Here is a 21917-nt window from a genome sequence, read left to right as displayed (position 1 = left end):
CTCAATGCTGAAGATCGACTAGTCATTGAGAAAGGTCCAAAAATTCCTTAACGACATCTTGTCAAAGATATGAAGGATTATTCTTTGGAATGTTGTTGGTGTTTTGTATAGACTGAAGGGCATCCAGTTGTATGCATACACTCCATCCTCCACCACAAAGGCTATTTTCAATTTGTCCTCTATGATGGATATTTGGTCATATTTGGAGAACCCATCCATAAATGAGCACATTTCATGTTCGACAACCTTTTCGAAGATTGTAGTTGTAAATGGGATGAGGAAGGGATCCTTCACGGTGACGAGATTAAGGCACTTGAAGTTGACTAAAATCTTGATTTCATTGGCCTCTTTTCTCAGTGATATCACAATTAGGGACGCCCATTCACTTTTTTGTACTTTGAGGACTATCCTTGCCTCGAGCATACGCTCGATCTCTTCATTCACCCTTGTTGCATAGTTTTTAGCAGAGGTACAACTCAGGTACTAGAGGAATGCGTGTACGCACAACTTCGATAGTACACCCTTGAGGTCTTTATCAGTCCATGCGAATACATCCTTGTATTCTAGGAAGATCTTTAATGCTATGGCCTTTAACATAGGGTTCCAATCATTTGTTAACAATTTATTACGTAAATTTTCCTCATCCTTGAGGTTGGTGATTTGCAAGGATGGCTCTTCATACTTGATGGGTCCTTAGGCATCACGTTTTTGGGTTGGGTTTTGTTCATGTTGGCTTCCCCCTCCTTGTACTCCCTCTACTCTGATGGGAACACATCTCTCTTAGACGCTTGTTCTATTTCCTCCACCTCTAGCATATAAATGTGAAATAGCTCATAGTCTTCCATCTGCCAGTGGAATAGTCCATTCATTGAGCTTGTTTCATCCTCGAAACATTCCTCAAGTCCTAGAACACCTTCAACATTTGGCTTCATTCAGTTTCTAACTTTATCCATTCTGCCATGCTCTTCGTCAGATTGATTCTGAGGAAGATGCAATCTCTTCACTCACCATTTGGGTTTGGAGATCGATAGCAAACTTTTGCCCTTTGCTCTCCATTAAGAGGATGTTCTTCCAATTGTGATTAACCATCGCTGTCACCAACCATCCCTTACCGAGAATGGTGTCATATCCTCCTTTTGAGCAGGATGACAACAAAGTCCAACACAAATGATTGTGTTCCTATGGTGACCTTTGAGGCTATTAATGTCTTAAGGGGTTCAATTCCCTTTTGGTTTGCACCTAATAAATTTGAAAGGTAGGGGCTAAAGAGTTGGTTCCTCGAGTTTCTTCCATGTCTCCTCCAGAAGGACATTTACTTGGGAGTCGTTGTTCATGATTTTATCTGTCAGAATCGAAGGATGCCCATCTCTACAATCGCAGGCTATCGACCATTATTTATTGCGAGCAACATGGGATCCATTCTGAACCCATCAAGAGCATTGGTTCATTCTGTGGTGCTGGGTTGTGCGGAGAAAGCAATCAAAGTGTAGTCCACAATTGGGGCATGTTATGAAGGAGGTCTTGGACTTTGACCAATACCTCTATTTGTAACGTTTGCCGTAATATATTACGATCCACTTTTGTACGCTTGGAATTGGCCACCTTCTCACGTGTCTCGTTCTGCACCTTCATTGCTTTCTCAATTTTATTTTTGGTCTACTGTACCCTTTGCTTCTTGATACAGTGGTCGAGATATATGGCTTGTTTTGCTTGGGCCCACCACACTGCTCCGTTGATGAAGGATTTGAAGACAGTGACTTCGCCTGAGAGTTTCCTTCAACAAATTTTCTCTAAGTTACTTTGGGGGCTCGAGGAATGCTGTGCTCTTGAAAACTTTGAATTCACAGTGAAAAATGAAACTTTGATTTCTTCCTTTTATCAATTTTCAATTTTAGGGTTCCTTTAATGCTTTGTACCTGGGTAGGTAAACGATGCTCGGTTAGCGTTAGTCGACTATGCTCGGTTGAGTCAGTGACTCGGTCGAGTCTATCTACGCTCGGTTAGGTATTTTTCCATTTGATTAATCAATGTTTGCTTGTTTTGTTCCATGTAGGATCTCATTTCATTTGCTAGGTCGTTCATGGTGGTTCTTTTTGTTCTACCCTCTTGATTTTCCATAATCCTCTTATCACAGGATGACAGGATTATGCTTCGATACCACTTGTGATGACCCCTATTGGGGTTCACAGTTCTCTCTTTTTAATATTCCAAATTCATACTTACAATATTTTCCTTAATAACTTTCCATCACAATAATTCAACGTAATATCTAATCACTTGCCCTTTATCACTTATAGCTTTATCAACATAGTTTACTTATTTCTCCTTTATCTTCAAATATATTTATTATTCTTTGATCCCTATTTTCTTAAGCAATTAATATTCACCCTTAAATACTTGCTATTATTCTTACTACATTTAATATGTATCCCTTTACTCGTTAATGTAATATTCAACATTCATTTGTAGTCCTCTTTCTTATACCTATATTGTCGCTCATCACTGATGATGTGCCCTTGCTTCTTTAACGTATATGATTTGCTTTCTATCTTGGTCTTTATATACTTCAACCCTTATTACTCCCCCTTCAATACTTCACTATTATGTAGACTGCGATTTTCGTAAATCACTTTCGTAATATGGTGGGACCCGACGTATCTTCTACAATAGTTGATGTGACAATATCGTCGTACTCCCTTTATTCTCCTCCTATCGAAATGCTCAGCAGGTGTATTGTTGGTTTCCTTTGACTATCTTGTTTTTGTCCGTGTCATATAATATTAAGTGCATAGTCTAAAGTGGTGGACTGGGGCGTGTGATCGATCAGATCGCTCAATGCTTATATCGTCCAATCGCTATCTCTTTCAAATTGGAAACTTCTTTTTTCGATGGTAAAGTAATGATTCCACTCTGATGCCTTTGACCATCCTCGTCAACAACCTTATATATATGCTTTTTAACTTGGGATGTGTCTTTTTGTGGTTAGGTGTTTAGGTAGGGATAAGTAGTTTATTAGGTTTGATGATTAGTTTTAGATTGGTCATTGATATGTTATTTAATATCTTTCTTATTTGTGTTAATGATTTTCATTATTTAACATAAAGTATTTGTTATTGATTTGATAATATCAATATAAGAGTGTTAGTTTATAAAGGATTATTAATTGATTATAATTGATTTATTTATAAAAATATCTAAGTGAAATATGAATTTGCCATCTTAAATATATTTATTATATTATTTAATTGATATAGAAAATTATATCTAATAGATAATGATATTATTATATATTGTTATTATCTTATATATATTCATATTACATCATTTAATTATATTTTAATGTTTAGGTATACATATTTCTATTTGTGTATAGTTGTTGGGTCCTATTTAGAGGTTCATGGCACACTGCCCACCATCTCTATTGCCTCAATGAGAATTCTAGAAATGAATTGTGAATCCTTAACTTGTCCTTCACAATCATTCCCCCTAAAAAATATTGCCCCTTGGGGGACATTGGAATCACATTAATCAATGGTTTGTTTCTTGTGTTGTTCCATCCATCAGACACAATAGTTATACCAGAAGTTTTCCAAGAAGTCCTAATTGGTTGAAGAGCTTTGTTTATAGAAATCTTTTTTTTTGCAAAAGAGTAGTATGCATCTTTTCAAACCCAGGGCTAATGTAATCCGCTGGTGCTTTAAGGATGGCTGTGAACATTTGCTTCCAATATGGCTATCGTACCAAATTGAAAGGAAGACCATTGGCATAAATGCAATGTGCAATTGCTTCAGGAAAAAGCTCTCTTGCCTACATTCTGAATGCTTGATCGAATAGACCTCTTTTGTGTGTAATTATTTCTTCCTCTCCTACTTCCAAGAATGGATGTTTGGAGGATGCAACATGATCGGTGGGCACATTCACTTTGCTCTTTGTGGATGAAGGTTTATTCAAACTTGTTTTTGATTTGCTCACAAAAGTTTTCAGAAACTTGTTCTTTTATAAACCCGGCTAATTATGCATCACTCATCCCTTTTCCATCTTTGCTTCCCTTGGACATTCCTTTACTGGTAGGGCCTATAAAATGAGCTTTGACCAAAGAATATGAGCTGTTGAACGGTTTACCATGACATACATTGCATTTCCAAATGTATGACCCACCTCCTGAAACCTACGATAGTCTTGTGGTGTCTCCATAATGGAGATGCTATATCAATATTGAAGTTATCACTTAGTTCAACTTGCCCTGCTATTGAACTTTGACTACTAGTAGTGGCCATTCTTGCACAATGCAAATTGTGAATCTAATAAGAAAATAAAAAAATTAAATAAAAAATATTTAAATAGACATTGAACATCAAACATACAAGTGCAAATATACAATACAAATATACTAAAAAAAGATAGCTAAACTTGTTCCTTCATTTCTTTAAAAAAAGGAAAAAACTTGAAAAAATTCTTCCAGTGTTAGACTAGTACTGGGGTATGTCAAGACGAGTTTTTGGGATGCGGGGAAAATGGACCTCATTTTGGGACAGCAAGGGGATGACGAGGGGACGACGATAGGGGAGGATAGGGCAGGGAGAGGTATTGTCTAGTATACACATAGAACTTGAAAATGCTAGTTATGAAATGATGTTTTAGTAGAACATAGCAAATTAAAATATTTGAACATAGAAATATTGCAACAAAAATTAGAACATTTGAACATTCAACATAGTATGATATTACATACCCAATAGTAACATTCAAAATTCAAAGTTCAAATAGAAATTCGAATACCCATCCTAGTTGTGGCATGGTTGTGCAATGGTGGAGGTGGGGGTACTTGGGTACTCAAGCACCTCATGCGGGGATATCACGGGGACAGGTACTTCGAGGTTAGGGAAGGGGTTGTGAGTCCCTGTGTTACACTGAATTCTTCCAAAATTTGAAAAATTCATGAATATCTAAAAAAAATCTTTTAAAAAAACTCATGAAATGGATCAAATGCTTACTTGAGATGCTTAGACGTCTTTTGTAGAAGCTATTAGTGTAATGCCCCGCTAGGAACCCAAAAGAAATTAACCTAAAGTGTCACTAAGTTTGCCAAACAATTTTTTTTTAAAGATTAAAACAAGAGATAATACAGTGGAAGGAACAACTCACATACATACAAACAAACCATAAACAGGTTACATCTCTTAAGGGTTCCATAACGTTAAATCACATATATAAGTTTTATTAATATTAGATCTGATACATAACAAATCCACATCATAGAATAACCATAATTACAAATCCAATGGAATAATATACAATTACATAAGATGCCACATGGCATAACCAGAATTCATAATCATCCATTGTACAAGTCACAGGGTATGAAAGCTCAAAGAATATACATCATGAATAAATATATCATCTCAAAAGATCTCCATATAATCGAGTACAATACAACAAAATATAAACATCCAACAGGGACATAAGATCAGAATGAAAGGAACAACTACACAAGTACATCCAGCAATGACATCCAACTGTTAGATCCCAATGGTATAAGAAACGCTACAACTCGACTTCATGGAACCTAAATGGCCCACTCCCACCGTGCTGAGGAGATAATCTCAAGTTTCATACGGATATCAATCCCAAAAGTCATAACCAACGTCTAGGTCAAGAAAACACTTGAAAACAATCTATCTCAAAGTTACCAAGACACAAGTAACATCTAAACCTAGAGGCAACCTAGACATGTAGGAAATCTACTATGTAAGTGGGCAAGTGTCATCGCATTGAGCCAACTCTAAGGTTACTTGGACAACCTCTCTGGACTTTGGCCCCCTAGTGCTTCTATGTGGCATTAGCATCCTTTCGTATAGACAAGGCATAATAATGAGGCAAGGTCACAACCAAGCATCCTCTCTACTCCCATCCTAGCCTGTACTAGCACTCAAGGCATGGGCGAGGTAAAACACTGACTCTTGCTAATTCATTTTAAACTCATTTAATGAAATGTTATCACTAATTAAAACAACCTACAATGGGTTACCCAAGCAACCTTTTTAGGGCTCCGACCTCCATGGCAAGCCACTTCCAACATACACATAGATTACCTACCTTAAGCTCATGAAAAAAATAACTTATAAAATCACAATATTCACCTCAGTCCTATGCAAACAACTAGAAAGCACCAAAAGATAACCAATCGAAACTCGAAGGTTACATCAAGAAAAATCACACCATTCACCTTAGTCGTATACAAGCAATTGGAAAGCACTAACAAGCAACCGATCAAAACTCATCATAGAAATACGTGAATACATCACAATGGTTGGGTATAAAAGATCGTGACCAAATAATAAACATTGATCCATATCTCAAAGATCAAACATAAACCACAACTCTCATATACCATCATAAAACAGTAACTCCCAGGGCTTTGGTAAACATCCAAAACTAGTCAACAAAGTCAAACTCGAATCCAACACAAGGTAAAACATATATCACATCAAAAAGTAGTTTCATAAATCATTTGTTTCGAAAACATACATGTTCGATTTGCAAACAGGGTTCAAGTTTTCCCGATTTATAGTGTCATATCTGACAAAGTTTTCGAGTCCACAAGAACCTTAAAAGACTCAATAAATCATTAAACGTCATTTAAATATAAAACTCCATATTTTTTTTATATAAAAATGAATTATCATTTAATAACACCAACCTCCATTAAAATTTCTCTAAATTAAAATTAATGCTATATTTTCGAATTTAATGATAACCTTATAACCAAATCTTTTAATAAATATTATTAAAATTAATAATTGTTAAATTATTAAAATAATAGCTATTAAATTATTAATAAAATAATATTAATTGATTAATAATAGTAATTACCAATTTAATAATATATTAAAAATTATTAATAACATTTAATATTAATTAAACTAATTAATAAAAAAAACTATATTAAAAAATTTAATTAATAAAATAATTATAAAAAAATTTGCATGCAAATACGACTAAGGCCCGTCGGCTGTTGTAGTAGCAGCCTTGGCTACTTAAGCAGCCTCGGCTATTGTAGCAGCTACGACTACTATCGACAGCCTTGGCTACCTTGGCAACCAAGCTGCTCGGGGACAGGGAGTTGATGACCCCAATCCCCCTTTTTGAATTTATTTATTTTCTATTAAAAACTAAAAACAATGCCCCCCCTTTTTAATTGATAAATCCAACATTCCGACAACTCTAAAATCCCAATTTTGGGGAAAAGAACATAATTGTATTATAATATAAAATATCATAGTAATTTATTTACTGTGGTAATTTTATATAATATATATATTTTTAAACAAAATCCAACATAGATCCAATAAGAAAGATAAATACAATCGGTCGAATTCGTTAAATAAAATCCTGATTTTTTTTTCCAAACATTACCCTGGAATTATAATCTTTCTAAATTGATCCAATTTGAATATAAGATTTCTCAATCAAGGGTTTCATATTGATTTCATCCACAGGCGTTTTTGAAACGAAGAACAATGATTTCACAAACAAGGGTTTTAAACATAGCCGTCTCTAAAATAGGATTTTCAAATAAGCATGAAGAAGACAGAGAGAAATACGAAGGGAAATTACTGTTATAAATTCAAGCAACATTCCTACCTCGATTTGATGCTAACTGGACGAATGCTCGGAGATTGCAAGAATTTCCCGTTTCCTCAAAAAACCCTTTTCTCGAAATTTGCTCCTCCAAACCTGTGTGTTGAGAAATGAACTCTAATTTTTTAATAAAGAGCTTTCTCCTTTAGGGTTTTGGTTTTGTAAATACACCAACCCCTTTTTATTATTATTTTAGTTTATTTTAATTTCATGGGCAAACTTTTTGCATTTTAATTAAAACAAACTTTATTAAAATTATTCTCTCTTTTATTAAATCATAAGATGTTTTTAATAGTATATTTATTAATTTAAATAATAATAAGATTTAGAGTTTATTATAAAAATGAAATTCCTAAATTAATTATTATTAAATTAAATAAATATAATTACGCCAAAATTAGAACTTTAATTGAATCTTTTAAATTTAATTCTACTATTTAATTAATTTCTCAATTAATTAAATATAATTAAAAATTGATTTTTTAATATAATTTTTTTGTTAAATTAAATAATTAAATAATCTTTTTATTTGATTTAATTATAACTGAAAATCACAATAGACCCACAAAATTAAACAAGAAAACCCATTTTAAAGACAATACTAAATCAAACTCAGGGGTCAAAATCTCGAATTCACGTCACTTGAAGAATTCAGAAGGGTAAATAACTCAAATACTTGTCCTACTTTCTAGGACAATTGGCTTAGGTTTAGGATTTGGACTCAAGAACTATCTCCCCTCTTTACCATTGAGATACTGCGATAGGGCATGCTCATCCTAGCAATTCAGGGAAGTCGATGCCCGGTTCTTGAAATTTGCATAAAAGCCGAGCATGTACATATACATATAAATCTAAACTAAATAGGCAATGGCGCGGAGTGGTGCATTGTCTAGATCCTAGCTAGTAGGTGACTACGACTCCCTCAACCACATCAAAAACGTCAAACGTAAAGTAAAACATACAAGTAGACCATACACATGCAAATATGGGGTAAGTATCCATATAAACTGCATATAAATAATTCATCTAACTATCATCATGAAATAACTGAAATTACTATATGAACATAAATGTATCATCATCGAAAGAATAATCATGAACACATGAAATAACTGAGTATCAAGTAGCTCCTCAAATATATAAACGGAGTATGAAATAACATCCAATCAAATCCGGTAACCGAGTACCACTAAATCATAAAGCATAACAATAAAGTTGGTCTAAATGAATCCGGCAATAGAACATGAAAAGTAAACTAGGGGTAGGCACTACAATTAGACAGTCTATGAATAATCCTCTTCAAAAATAATGACCTTGCTTTCAAAATGCCAAAATGGGGACCAAATGAGAAGAGAGCCCAGCCGCAACAAAAAGAGAAGATAGAGCAATGAATGGCCTCTTTTAGGGCCGTTTTAGGGTTTTGGGGCAAAAACGAGCAAAAATATAATTTAAAAAATCAATAAAAAACAATTTTTTATAAGTCACTTATGTGACTAGGTGCTCAAATAGGTCGGATGCTCTCTAGATGTGCCTAGATTCTCTTTGGATGCTCTCCAACGCATCTTGCGCGCATCCGTAGGAAGGGAAAGCACTTCTTGCCAACATTCATCAGGCTCCAAATGCATCCGTGCATCATGGCGCACCCACACCTGCATCCGGCTGAATTCTTGGCACATTGATATCTTAGTCGAAGAGCAGTCTTAAAGAAGCAGCTTCAAAAGGCCTAATGTTCTTGCACCCTTTGTCTTGGGGGTGTGCTTGTTTTTCTGGTTGGTCCTATAGGCTGCTTTGGCCTCACGGACATTATTAAAATCATTCATTCATGCACAAAAAATGATATTTGATGAATTGCATGAAAATATAATGTGCGCGGCAATGTATGGCATAAATATATGAGGAGATAATTGAACTTCTAATGTCTGGTGATTTTTATATTTAATATTGCCACGTTTCTATTGGTCCTTTTTCTTGGCGTGAATTTGGATTTAGCAGGACACAGCAACTAGTGCAGGTGTTACATTTGCATGATGCGTTTTGTTATTTTGTGGCCTTCAAATGTCCTTGTCAAGCCAACAGTGTTTAAGTGTGGAAGTTAGGGAGGAATATTACCGTCGACAGAGAGTATTCCATTGTGGGCTTTACTGTAATCCTCAGCTATTTGATCAACAGATGAGTTTTGTGATAATGCGAAAATAATAATGTGGAGCAACTTCTTTTAAAATGAAATACTATGGCTTAACAAGAAAGACAAAAAATTTCAAGCTCTGGAATTAATCATTGTGAAGCAGTTGCAATGGAACTGAATATGCCTGTGAAGATGGCATTGAAGGCGATAGCCATCATTGGATGGTTTCAGGGGAATCTATACAGATGAGAACAGAACTTGGATCACAAAGAAATAATTATTTTTGCTCTATCGTTGTTGAATTTATCAATAATGATGAAAGGAAACAAAAAAGACATGATATTATTTGATTCAAGCATTTCATTTGGAATGATGTTGTGAGGGTTCTTTTGGTTTGGATTCATGTTTGGGTTCATTTGGGCCATACCCACAAGCTGTGGGCAGGACCCTGACCAAACCCACAGAGAACAGGACCAGTACTCTGAACCCAGTATGAACTAGATGGGGATTGGGACCTGGGACCCAGGGTTGCCTAGGGACGAACTGGTAACAGAAATCTACTATTCAAATAAACTGTGAATTAACAAGCAACTGTCAAATCCCGTTTGTAGCTGTCTTGGATATATATATATATATATATATATATATATATATATATATATATATATATTTCAATCGCTTCAGAATGAATGACCAAGTTTCTGCCATGTCCTCTCACTATTTTAAATACCTCCCATATGTTTTGGTCATTCTGGATGTTCATAAATACCTATCAATATTTATGAGGCTTATGGGCTTTGGCCTGCAATTTGACAACCTGAGCCTGTGTGTAAAGCCAAATTTTGTGTTCTGATTCATTTTTATTTCAAAAGATTAATTCCATCGGGCTGAGAAACCATGTATTAGATGCTTGGCTAAATCCATCTTTTATCTTATTATATAAATGCTTGGTTCTCTCTCCGTTTTAGGCTCTTGTCATGTACTTCGGCACTTTGGGTTGTGGCCTGAAGTTTGACCACCACCTTGTATTTCATGTTTGATTGTTGAATCTGATTTCATTTTGCCTTCAAAAAATCGACTGTCAGGTTGATAAATCATGATGTATTGGAGGTGCCTGTCATTCTGGATTTTTTTGTTTTTTGTTTTTTACACAATTTTTGTTGCGATGCTTCTCTTTGTCCTATGTCCTGTGGATCTCTTGTTCTCGAGTTGTTCTTATCATTTAATTGGGTCCTACCTGATGACTTGATACATATGGGGTTAACAGTGCAATTTGTTTTTTCTACCTTTGCTTTTCCATTTCAACGTCCAATATCTTCATAATGTATGCCATGCAGGTCCTTCCATCTGTTTTTATCGTCATTCAGTATATTGGAACTTTGGTGCAGCATCTTGTTCTTTGGCTGTTTACAAATCATCCAATTTATCAAACTGAACACAGACTAATCTATTTTTACTTAATTGAATTTGCAATTTTTTTAAGGACATTATGACATATATAGTTATCTTTTAATTACACAATATCTTGATTTCCTAATTACCATAGTTTTCAAGAAGTGTTTATTACAGAACTTTGTTTTACAAACTGATGAACAAACTTTTTTTGTCTGTTTAATCAAATCAAGAATTAGTATTATATATGATCATCAGGGTTTTCAGAGATGAATTTTAAAGAAATGTGCAAGACTACAGTTGGGATGAATTTGTTTTTTGGTATTAGAGCTAGACAGTGGATGGACAAATTGCCGTTGACAGCTTAGTATCTCCTGAAAATCAAGGGATGGCCTCCCTTATTTGTCCTAGGACCAAGCTAAGAATAACATGTCTTCAAAAGAGAGGTCGTAAGTTTAAATCTAAAGAGGGTTAGGTATGAAAATTCTTGTTTGTAGTACCGGTAGGTGCCTCCTGCAAAGAGTGGGGCAGTCTCATATTACTATAAGCCATCTGTAGATCTATATACAGATTGCTTAGTATCATTAAACAATAAAAGAACACATCTTGCGTTCTTTCATTTTTTTTCTGTCTGCACCTGTTGTTGTGGGGATGGAACTAATTGGGCATGTTTTTGTTGTGTCTCAAATGTGTTTGGCAGGATTATTGCTAAATTTAAACCCTTCTATGCTGTTTCCACTTTGAAACTGTAACTATCGATTGTCACCGTGCAGGTTTGGTGGAAGGCAAATACAAGCTCTGGAAGATGATGGAACTATAAATCATGCATTAATACATGACGAAAATGAGGAAGCAGCACGACTAGAACGTTTTGGTGCTGAACTTGAAGCTGATGAATGAAGAGTATGACTACATCTGTCATTTTTGTAATTTTAAAATATTACTAAAAAAAATAAGTTACAGTCAGGATATCAATATAGGTGATTGCTCTGACTTTTTTCTAAGTACATGGGCTGATTCGTCGGCTGTGTTTAACTAGTATACAACTTGTATTGACGTGAGATTATGCTAATTTATGATGTTGCCCATGGACTGAATCTTGCAAATTGATGTTAATTCCTTGACTACGGGGTCTTGAAATAGTAAGTGTTCCACAGACTGTAATTGTAGAGGACCCTCTTAATATTAAAAGAACCTCGTCAATTCAAAATGGTCATTGCAACAGTAACTGTAAAATATTTTTACGAAATTGGTATAAATGATGGGTACCATTTTAAGTTATAGTACATCGGTGACCGGGAAATATTGAGTGGTTAATTTTACATTTTTAGTAATTTTATATTATATTTTAGTTTTATGATCTGCTTCACAAAAATAAATGATCTTATCACGTTAAGATGAATTTCAAAAGTATTTATAATTATTATATTTTATAATATTGATAAGCAATAGATGACAGGGCATATTTTGTTTTCCATGATCAATATAATAAACAACAAACAATCTCTTTAATATGAGAAACAATCAAAAGAGATTAAATGTATAACCCAAATTGTCCTCATTTGTTCTTATCGTATGACCAAGGGTTCATGGTTGCCAATGTTGTCTTTGTTGTTGGTTTAGCCCATGTAACATGAGAGTTGTTTGGGTTGTGAGAGATGATTTCTGCTTGACTATTTTCTTGTTAGAACAATGTTTTTGAGTGATATTAAAGCGTCTTACAATTGTTCTCTAGTGGTATTTACATTTACAAAGAGGAAAATTGAGAATGCTAAAATTAGCAGTTTTGACAACGGTCAAATTGCATGTATCCAGAAAGGATACATGCACATTGTCCACCGCTGTATTTAACCTCAAGCCCTTCAATCAACAAAGAGATCGTATTTTGCATGTATCCACAATTATAGCGACTATTGGTCAAATTGCATGCTGAAAACATTTTTGCCTCAAACGTGACTATTGTGCAATTACCACTTTGTACAAAGTGGTGACAACTTCTAAATATAGTGGATTATGTAGGCTTTTTGATATTTCACTTAGTCTCTTGATTTTAAATCTTTTTGTTATCAATGATGCTGACATATATAATTGTATTGTAAAACATATTTAGGTGGTTTTGCCTTTCATTAGGAACATTTGCGTTGTTCATTTTGTGACACCACAAAAAAATAAATCAGAATTTGTTTTCTAGGTCTAATCACATGTCTGTCATTTGCATGTGTTTGTATTGCATTTTTAAGATGCAACAAATGCCACCTCTTAACACATCTTGATTTGGTTGATTCTAATAATTACCTTAAAAAGTGACTAGCTTTAACCATCTCAAATGTGAGATACAATATTTGTGGCACATAATGTGCAACATCTATGCATTGTTAAGTAACACGGATGGTGTTTGCAAATGTAATTATATTGCCATTGCTATAGATATGTTTCAAAAGCAAATTTGGATCTCATATAAGTATGAGAGAAGGAGACATGTCTTAACATCATTATATATATATCATCAATAATGAAACTCATGATCATATCAATCTGACTGTAATTACAAATTTAACGCTTCATCTTAGTTAGGAAGGATTGATACCGAACATATTATTTTCTTGAGTGTACGAAGAGATATCATCTTAATATGATATTCCTAAAATGATATATTTAAGGATATCAACATAAATCCTTCAATACACACATATTATATAAAATTTGCTGCAAATCATAATGAGACTAAATTTCTCAACACTTTTCCTTTTAGCAAGGAGGGAAACTAAGCAATTCCTATAACTTTAATATAAGTTTGAATACCACCTTAAGTGTGGTCTATGATAGATTTAAGTTAAATGTGTCCGGCAATATCCGGCCTGAAGAATCATAACAACTTTCATGGTGTCCCACAAAATCTGGCCTAATAGCAATGACACCAATAATTTTCATGGTGTTCGGCAAGATCCAACCTAATAGCAATGATGGATATCAATGTGTCCGGCAAAATCTGGCCTAATAACAATGATACCAATAATTTTCATGGTGTCTGACAAGATCCGACCTAATAGCCATGATGGATATCAATGTGTAAGGAAAAATCCAGCCTAATAACAATGACACAAATAACCTTAAACACTTTTGTTGTTTAGAAGGTTGGTTATCTATTGATAAGATTGTTACCTTTTGTTTTTATCATAACTTCTGACACACTGAGACAACAACTTAATGTAGTATGTTATGATAATAGGTCCAATTATAGATAAGATCATCACCTTTTAATAACTCCCCTCTAAATATATATATCAATGAAAGATCGTCATCTTCTATGACATAATTACAACAACATCATGCAGTAACTCGCATGATATCCACCATGAACCAAGTTAGAGGGTGGACCCACCATAGTTGCTACTAGAGGGTGGAACAAAGGGTTTTCACCTCATACTTCTCTTTCATAGAGGAGCGCATTACAAAAAAATTCTCTTAGAACTTCACCTCATAGAAAAAATATCATCTACGAAGGACTGCATCGCAAAATTTCTCCCTCTTAAACATTGATCTTGGGAAATTAGGTCCTCTAGTTACTTCCTCAAAAAAATCTCTTTACCCAAGGATGCCTGTCAAACTCAATTTGAATCTGATATCAATCTTTAGATTTTCTAGTGATTATTCAATACTTCCTCATAATATACATAGGAGTAGGCCCATCAACATCATGCAATCATACACATGTTTTTCTAGACTCCTTTGAGTATTAATCTTCTAAGCTCTCACAATGGCTTAAGTTTCATACTCCCTATTAATGTAGAAGAATCTCATAATCTCAATCATCAAAGATGTGCTTCAAGAGCCTCACTATATCCATCTTTATCATCAGGATCTTTGGAGCTATTGTCATTAGAATGAATTTGCACACTATTGGTACCATATATAAAGTACAAACTTTCTTTTCTTGTAAGAATATGCTCAAACACAAGGAAAAGATCAAGGCAAATGACTTTTATAGTATGTATAGAACTACAAATAAGAGAGAGACTACAAAGAGTAGATAAACGTAAAAAATAAGAATACTTATCTGCACATTAAGATTCATAAATTGTCTTTTTAGGTTATTTGAGAATGGAACATCTCCCCTCTAAATAGGGATCAAGTAGGAATGGAACATTGACTATTATTCCTCCCACAATGTAAAATATCCACTCGTTCTTATATTGTTGAACAATTTTGTATCAAATATGACAACTCCTTTCTAAGTTCCAACTTTGTCTTTTCGTCCATTGAAGGCCCAAACATTCATTTTAGCTTAATAGTATAGGTGAACACAAACTTGTCCACAATACGCCAATATCTTGATTGAGTATGATTGTGCCACTTCAACAACTCCATAACTTATATGTCAAGTTTCATTTATCTTTTATTGTAGATGGTTCAATTGAAGTCACCACTTTCTTATGATGTACACAAGGGGTAGGCCCATTGAAATCACATAGTTGCATGAATTACAGTCCTATTGTTACAATTTATTGATCACGAAAGATTCCATCACAACATGGTTTACATTGAATCAATATGATCAAGATCGTTGAAGTTTGATTAAACCACATCCACTATCTGCTCCCTCTCTTTCAAGGTTGCCTTTAATAAAATGTCAGGTTCCCTCTGAATCTCAATCTCCTGAGCTCTTCATCAAATAATGCTTTTGATGGAGTGTTAAGCTCCCTCTGAGCTTGATATGAATCCTCCTTTTCCTGCAAGGATATTCTCGAAAGAAAAGATCAAGGTACATAACTCTTATAGTATATAAAGAAATATAAATAAAAAAGAGATTACTATATACCCAAGGATAATAGTTCTGTATAATAAAATCATTTAAATATAATATAGATCTAACGTAAATCTATATTTTCAACATTTTGTTTTCTTATTAATGTCACATATAATAATCTATAGTGATCAATTTAACTTGTATTCTTTTTCAAATTATTTAGTAAATATATTTGACCTCATATATAATCTCCATATATTTAAAATCACATATATGCATGTATATTCATTGATTTAATAATATAAAAGGAACTTTAATATTGATTCACTTTGTTCTATATTACTCAAAATATTTCATATTCAACATATTGAAATGAGATCATAAGAAGAAATAATACATACATGTATATAATTACCTTATAATATTTCTTGCACTAGTTGATATGGGAGAAATCGGGGAGGGAAAGTTTCCTTAGAGTTTTTTTAATAATTTCTTTCTCTTTTCTTTTCAGCATAACTTCTAACACTGCAATAACTCATAACACAACGAGCACACATACAATGGAGAAGAGTTAAACACACAAAGTTGATGTGCCACTCATAACCACTCCTCTAGAATCATATGCCCAACACTCACAAAGGTTAGATTAACAGATAATGTGTTTAGTCGCCACATATCATTGATGATTCCAACACCGTTACGGAAATTTGGGGCACCTCGACTAATCCATTTAGATGTTGATATCTCAGTTTCTTGGATTTGATTAAGCCTTCCATACACCTGCATAGGTGCTCTCCGTTCGATGTCCCTGGTATTGGGATTTGGTATAGCTTGACCGCATAGTAGCCATGTAAATTCTTTCCCCAAGGCCACATGGACCCCATCTCCCTGGAGTGGCATGTTGTGTCTTATCTCATCTTACATTATAAACAGTTCATTACAAACGTCACTGTCTGATCACTTCCAAACTCATCTTTCTTGCTTGACATCAATACACCATAATTCAGGCTAGTGTGACGCTTTAAGTATTAATACTTTTCAAGAAAAATGACTCTTGTCTTGTTTTACTATATCATTTCCATGTCGTGGATGACTAGATACATATCCCTTTGGTTATCATAGTTTGCTGATGTTCCTTGTCTCAGCCTCTGGTATTCATATTTATTTGAAGTAATCGCCTGTTCACAGAGTGCCAGTGACTCACAAGTGTTTGAATCATGCTGTAAACAATACAGTTGTAGTCCTATAGTAACGATCATTCAATATATGTTCCGCCTTTGTTAGGTGCTAGGTACAATGGTATTACCGCACAATGCAATGATTAATCTTGCCATTCTAACTCGATAATCTTTGTTTTACATTATTCAGAAGTATTAATGTCATAGTATGGAAATTGACTCCTCTGTGATTGCTCGTTCTATGCCAAATTCCCGAGTCATGTGCATAATCATACCGTAATCTCTCCACCAAGGCTAAGAGACTTTACATCACTGTGATGAACTCCAATCTCCGTGTTTGTATTTCTCAGTAGCTCACACACTCGAAGTATATATTAGATCAATAAACCCGATGTTTGAACATTCACGGCAACAAGAAGTACAAAACTTTACTTATTGAATGAACCAAACTTATGTTAAATATTTTACTAATTCCATTACTGATTCCACGACACATAAGGAGGAACAAAATAGACAATCTGGAAACATGAATTTATCATACTATAATGGAACTTTTGTTCCACTCAACATTTGAAACAATATAAAACACCTCTGTATATCTGTAATGAATTTTTTTTCTTCAAAACTGTAATTTCCCTAGTCTTCTACATCGATGCCCCTTCCTTCATTTGTCTATTAGTTTATACCTTTCTTATTTTCCTACATTTGTAATTTGGCTTTGATACCATGTTAAGTAATATGGATCGTATTTGCAAAATGTAATAATATTGCCATTGTTATAGATATGTTTCAAATGCAGACTTGGATCTCATATAAGTATGAGAGGAGACATGTCTTTTGAAGAGACATGTCTCCAAGGTTTAAACATATTAGTTAGTATAAAATAATATAACTAACCATATATATATATATATAAAATCATCAATAATGAAACTCATGATCATATCAATTTGACTCTAACTACAAACTTAACATACATAAGCTAACATCTTTTGATCGAGTACTTGTGCATTGCAAGAGAGTAGAACATGTATTAAGAATTAGGGGTAACACCCATAACCAATTTGTAGAAAATTGTTTTTTTTAAAAATAAAATAAAAATAAAAATATTTTTCTTCTGATTCTCATGGATTTTCAACAATTTTGTAACATTCTTTGAGATGTCCATAGTGCAATGATTGCTTTTGTTTCATATGCAATGTGAAACAAAATGGCACTATGCTCAATGTTCTTTGCTTGTTTGTGGAACATAGGGTTTTTGGCCACATGAATAGGACAATGACTATTATAGTCAATTTAGACTATATCATGTTTTAAGGATGCATCTAAATAGTCATTGTTTTTAATAAGAGAGATTACTTACTATGTACTCAATTATTATGGTCAAAGAACAACCACATGTCATCTCTTGCTCGTTGAACTCATTGCAATAAAAAAACAAGTTAATTGCAACCCCTAGTAGGTCTCTTGCTATTAATGTTACTAGTCCATTTAATTTGTGAATTTAAATGGAATTTCACAAGGTTATTTTGTAATGGAAATGGCCAAGCATTTGAACTATAATGTTTCTTTTTTTCCCTTTTTAGGTAACAATAATATTGTTATTAATAAAGAAAGAAAGTTACATCATAAAATGTAAAACTTCAACAACTTACACTATTGCCACTACGAAAATCCTTACACCAAAGCACCATTATCACTTTAGGTCGATTAATTTTAACCATAGCCAACACTAAACCCTACCCTTCATTCTCTCCAAGGCCTTCGTAAACAAAGGAACATAGAGGTTTATACTAAAAAAGGATTACATATGAGCAAAGCAACAGTGAATTTCCTCACCCACCAACTAGTCATAAACTTTGTCCCTTGCTTTAGTGTGATATCAAAGGGTCATCAAAGGATGTATCCTTTAGCCTCCTCTCTTTTTTCCTTTTCACGTTGAGCCATCCATCTTCAACTCAGGCTTCTTCATTCTCCCTACCTTTAGACTTATTGCCAAGAAGCCACACATGATCTTTAGTTTCAACGACTTCATGTTGGACGTGATCTTCCCTAACTGCAAACACCTCATGCACATGAGAGCTTAGTGACTTCATTTTTTCCCCCTCCAGAGTAGTAACACAACCAAGTTGTAATTCCCTTTCCATCCCTTTCACCCCTATGAAGTGGGGAGAGTAGTTGTGTGCTATTGGTTGCACATCTTGCTTAGAGGGTCTGGTAGATATTGCTTGAACTATTTTATTGATAACAAAAGATTATTACATAAGGTTTCTGCACAAAGCTCTACATATATGGAGTTCACAAAAAAAAACACTAATTTGATTACAAAAGAGCCATACACGAATTAAAAATGGCTAGCATTATGAGATAGAGAGGTGAGAATAAAATCCCAAAAGAGGGATCCCAAAAAATACCACCATTTATTTGTTGAGGGAATGCCCCTCATCATAAGTTGGAAAAAGGTTGAACACGAGAGTGGACAATGTGCATGACTTGAATGATTATTATTCTATACCTATACAACTTGTAGCATAGAACAATATTGATTTTTTCTTATGCACATAAATAGCGTGTGCCATAGTAGATTTATTGTGCTCATGAAGTCCATTCAACACAATATATATGCATAAGTAACTTGAACTCCTCTCTAGATCTTTATGTTTGAATATGCCTCCTACAAATGCTTTCCCGCTAGATATATTGATTAACATAATCATTTAAATATGAGGAATGATAACACATAATTGGATGCCCATTGAATTTGATAAAAAATGTGATGCCATACAAAAGTTTGTAGTGGAACTTCACTAACCATCATTCTGATCAGTTTTTCCATGTGTATATTCCAACAAAAAGGCTTTCTTCAACACTTCATGGGTGATGCACCCAATTTTGGGTATTTTGAATTGAAAATGGAAATAAAAATTCTTCCACTTTCTTTTGGTGAAAGTTTTCTTGTTGATTTCCTTAATGGGACATTTTAATTTTGTTGTTTCACCTCAAATGCAACTATGTTTGTCTATAATGTGCTTTCTGAAGTACATCAAGTCAACTTAACTGTAATGATCCCTTTTTATAAGTCATACTAATTGCCAATTAGGACTATTTGTATTATGGGATCATTAAGTATATTATCAAATTTGAATTATAATCAATTGAATTTCTTGTCCAAAAATTCCATTACTTTTTCTAATACTAAGGTCATTCTTAGATGGTAGATTTACTGTGCGAAGGTCGTGTGAAGCAGACTACATGTAACGTCCATCAAGGCCTAACCCTAATATTGAATAACTTTTCATGTGCCTCAAATTACTCTGCCTTTCCCTTCCACAAACTCCCTATTTTAAGATACTTTAATACGAAGTAAAAAAATGAAATTTCATATTTTTAAACAATATAATTTTAATTTCTTTTATAATTTAAAATTCTAAAATATACATATCATAAATATATATTAATAGTCCATATATATAGTACTTACTATTATTAAAGTGTTTTCTTTATTACAACACAATTTATATTTTTTGAATATAAGAGTTGACTTTGATTAGTTGTTCAAGTTTTAAAATAATTGTCAATATTTTAATGTATTGGACACTCCTTTTAATATGGCAGCCTTATCCCATTTTTCTGATGTTTTATTTATTAGTCCTTGCCTATATAGGCAGGGAACTAATGTTCCTAGCTGCTTTATTTAATTATTTTGTATGACCAATATTATTCCATTTCTAAAGTTTGAAGAAACATTTATTTATAAATTAATTTCTAATCAATAATTAATTTCTTTCTATTGGTTGGTTATAATTTTGCTAGTGTTTTATTGTTTTTAATATCAACACTAAAATATGTGAAAGAGTTGGAATGTTCTAGAAATGTTGCAACGTTCTTCAAAGTGTCTGGCATAACAATAATTGGTAAGCCTTAAGCTCTCTGGAATGGAGCTCCTTGGGAATTTCTCCAGCAGGTTGAAGTTCTTTAGGATTATAAGAAACTTGGATCTCACTGGCAATAGTCTTTTTGGCCCAATTCTAAAAATCTCTACAAATGACTTTATTTTCTTGTGCAAATTGATCTTTCAACAAACCAGTTTAGTGGGTCTGTATTGACACGACTGAAGTGGCTCAACCACTTCAATTTTGAAAAACAATATGCTTCCTGGTAGCAAATTTAGTGAATTCGGTGGTTGTTGCCGTGTTTCCGCTATTTCTTCTTTGAACACTCCTGTGGTGAATTCTATTTCCTTAATTATAAGAAAAGACTATTAAGCCCTCATCATGTGCATCCTCAAGTTTCCCACGATTGCAACAGTACAAACAAATAGTTGATGCTATCACAAGCACTTAGGAGCCCATAATCAGGATTATCCCGTTCACCAGACGTTGCTCCATTTTGCCCCTTTTCTTACTCTCCTCCTTTGGCAAGAGAGGAAGATTTATTGAGCTTGAGCAATGAGAATTTGATAACGTCTAAAGAATTTGAATAATTTGCTGACATGGTTTTACTGATGCAGGCATTGTAAGAAATTTATGTTTTATGGTCCCCAATTTCCCTTCCGAAGGTAAAATTGTTGATTCCAAATTGAAGTCCATATAAGTAGCAGGGTTTGTTTTATGCCCTTTAGACAAACACAAGGCTTTCAAAAATGATGGCCGGGCACTGCATGTTGTGGCATGATGTTAGGCTCGGAACTCAGTGCATCAAACCCATTAACACTGGGGTTGCTTGGTTGATCCGTGTCTTCCAACCAACTATAAGCAATTACCTTACCTTCGACAAAGTATCATAGACATCAATTTGAACAGGAAAATATTATCAATTTTTTTTTTTCCAAGTC

General features: G+C 33.9%; 1 protein-coding gene across 1 annotated transcript in view; it reads left to right on the top strand.

Moving 5' to 3' along the window:
* ELF9 (RNA binding (RRM/RBD/RNP motifs) family protein) overlaps positions 1-12444 on the top strand; it is a 200881-nt gene extending 188437 nt beyond the window's left edge. Inside the window, exon 14 of the mRNA XM_089801353.1 lies at positions 11932-12444. Coding sequence (XP_089657479.1) covers positions 11932-12058 — 127 coding nt within the window. The 3' untranslated portion in view covers positions 12059-12444. The remainder of the gene's footprint in view (positions 1-11931) is intronic.
* The last annotated feature ends 9473 nt before the right edge of the window (positions 12445-21917 follow it).

This window comes from Cupressus sempervirens, chromosome 9 (assembly GCF_028749045.1).
Source record: "Cupressus sempervirens isolate cs-2001-9-10 chromosome 9, ASM2874904v1, whole genome shotgun sequence".
Taxonomy (NCBI): Eukaryota; Viridiplantae; Streptophyta; class Pinopsida; order Cupressales; family Cupressaceae; genus Cupressus; species Cupressus sempervirens.
Note: the sequence above shows the minus strand (reverse complement) of the source record. Positions and strands in the feature narration are given on the sequence as shown.